Raw genomic sequence first — 1,972 nt, 5'->3', positions numbered from 1 at the left:
CCCCCCCCTGGCGGCACGGGGCCAGCCGCGGCAGCTTCCCGTGCGTCAGCTCGTGACGGAGATCCACGACCCACACGGGGATGTCCACCTGCAACAACAGCCAGCAGCTGACCCCCTGCTCCACTGCACCAGCCCTGCACAGCTGCACAGAGCCTCCACCAGATGGGAACAGCACCTTCCTGGCCACTCCTGTGCTGTAGTTCCCCTGCTTCCCACTTCAGGAGTGGGCCAAGATCCCCCAGCTCTCTGATGCCACTCCTCCTGTGGCCTAGGATCCATACAAACTTCTATTTTACAGTTCAAGTCCTTCAGTGCTACATGCAACAAGAGATTTCTTTTTAGACAGAGGTGTTACATGTAATCTAATGTAACTGTCTCATCTATTTAAATACAGTTTAATTGCTTCTCATTCTGGATAACTATGTATCAAAGACACGAATAATATCACATATAATACTGAAATTTATAATTTTCATGCAGTTTTTTGCGGCTTTCCTGAGGACAACTACCTTTAACTATGCAGGACCTTTGCTTTTAAGCTTGATCAGTTTTAAAAAGTGAGAAGCAGAACTTTTCTCAAAAACCCAGGAAAAAAAAAAAATCAATTCATCATTCCCACACAGGGGCCCAAACATATACAGAAGAGTCTCAAATACTGTCTGTCCTTCACTGTTAAAACTTGTTCAGTCCCAGGTATGATGCTCAGTGCACCTGGCAGTTAAAGGACTCAAGTTGGTGCTGCTACTACAATTACAGCTTGAACCTTTCCTCCTCCACATGAGAGGAAAAGCTCACCTGAAGAAAAAGAGATGAAAATACCTGCAAATGGATGGATTTTATGTATAGCCTTGCTTGTCAAAGACCAGGATTTATAAACCACAGATTTAGCTCTTTTTCCTATCTCAGACACCAAGAAAGCAAAACATGTGACAGTATGTCAAGTGGGACTACACATATGTAAATCAAGAATTCTGATCACATGGAATTCAAAAATCTTTAATGATCATCAGCCTTTGCTACTCTTATTGTGACTTCAAAGAACAAATTTTATATCCAGTTGCAATAAACCTGTTTAAAACTTTGCAGCTGGAATAAACAAGCCTCTATATCTGTTATTTTGGTTACAAAAGAATGATCCCCCACAATTTCATTCACTCAGTGTTGTTAATAACGTGTAAATTATCAAGCAACTTTAATTCAATAGTTACCTCTCTCGCTAATTGTCTCAGAGGAATGCTGACAGTCTTCTGCTTCCTTTCTGTGATCAAGTTGACAAATCTGCATGGAGGTTACAGAAAAAATAAATTACTATCAAGAGCTGCAGAGAAACTTGGAACTTCTGAGACAAACTCCCTGTGTACTATACAATGCTGTGGTCCCAGAGATGCAAAGTGAACTCAGACACTGTGGAATAATGACATGTGTCCAGGTCTTTCTCTCAAAAGCACAAGGGCCTTGAGAGCCCTCACCTTACAAGGGCCAGCCCATAAGACAGGATGAGCTCGTGTGACTTCAATCTGCCAGATGAATCGAGGACCTTACAGCGAATCAGTTCTGCCGTGGAGTCCACTGCAAGAGGCATTTTTGGACCGTACCTGGAGGCAAAGGAAAACCAGGTGAGCAGGCTCACACAAATACACTCACCCTGTAAAAAGGGCAGCTTTCCCACTACATTTCGTGCTCTGTAGTACATTACAGCCTAAGAAATGGTATGCTGAGACAGCATCAAAGGCTCTTTCCAGAAGGGTTCTATTGGAACGGAGTGGTTACACGGTTACTCCTAAGCACACGTTAAGTGAATATTTACTGACACACCAAGCACATAGACAAGATGCTTTACCTAGGCGTGTCTTGTGTACGGATGCAGCAGAGGCAATTTAAGGGGCTTGGATATGCTCACTGCCAGAGAAATCAGCCCGTGAACTTGCGGGCATGCAGGGCTTGTGCCTCCCCTGCTCCCACGGGGCCACCG

At 44.3% G+C, this 1,972-nt stretch overlaps 1 protein-coding gene across 1 annotated transcript in view; it reads right to left on the bottom strand.

Annotated features, from left to right (window-relative positions):
• The window catches only part of LAS1L (LAS1 like ribosome biogenesis factor), a 12,272-nt gene extending 10,579 nt beyond the window's left edge, over positions 1–1,693 (bottom strand). The window contains exons 1-3 of the mRNA XM_005427850.3: positions 1,470–1,693; positions 1,209–1,278; positions 9–88 (exon numbers count right to left, since the gene is read on the bottom strand). Of these exons, the coding sequence (XP_005427907.3) occupies positions 9–88; positions 1,209–1,278; positions 1,470–1,693 (374 nt within the window). The remainder of the gene's footprint in view (positions 1–8; positions 89–1,208; positions 1,279–1,469) is intronic.
• Positions 1,694–1,972: the final 279 nt, after the last annotated feature.

This window comes from Geospiza fortis, unplaced genomic scaffold (assembly GCF_000277835.1).
Source record: "Geospiza fortis unplaced genomic scaffold, GeoFor_1.0 scaffold874, whole genome shotgun sequence".
Classification (NCBI taxonomy): Eukaryota; Metazoa; Chordata; class Aves; order Passeriformes; family Thraupidae; genus Geospiza; species Geospiza fortis.
The sequence above is the reverse complement of the archived record's forward strand: the minus strand, read 5'-3'. Positions and strand labels throughout refer to the sequence as shown.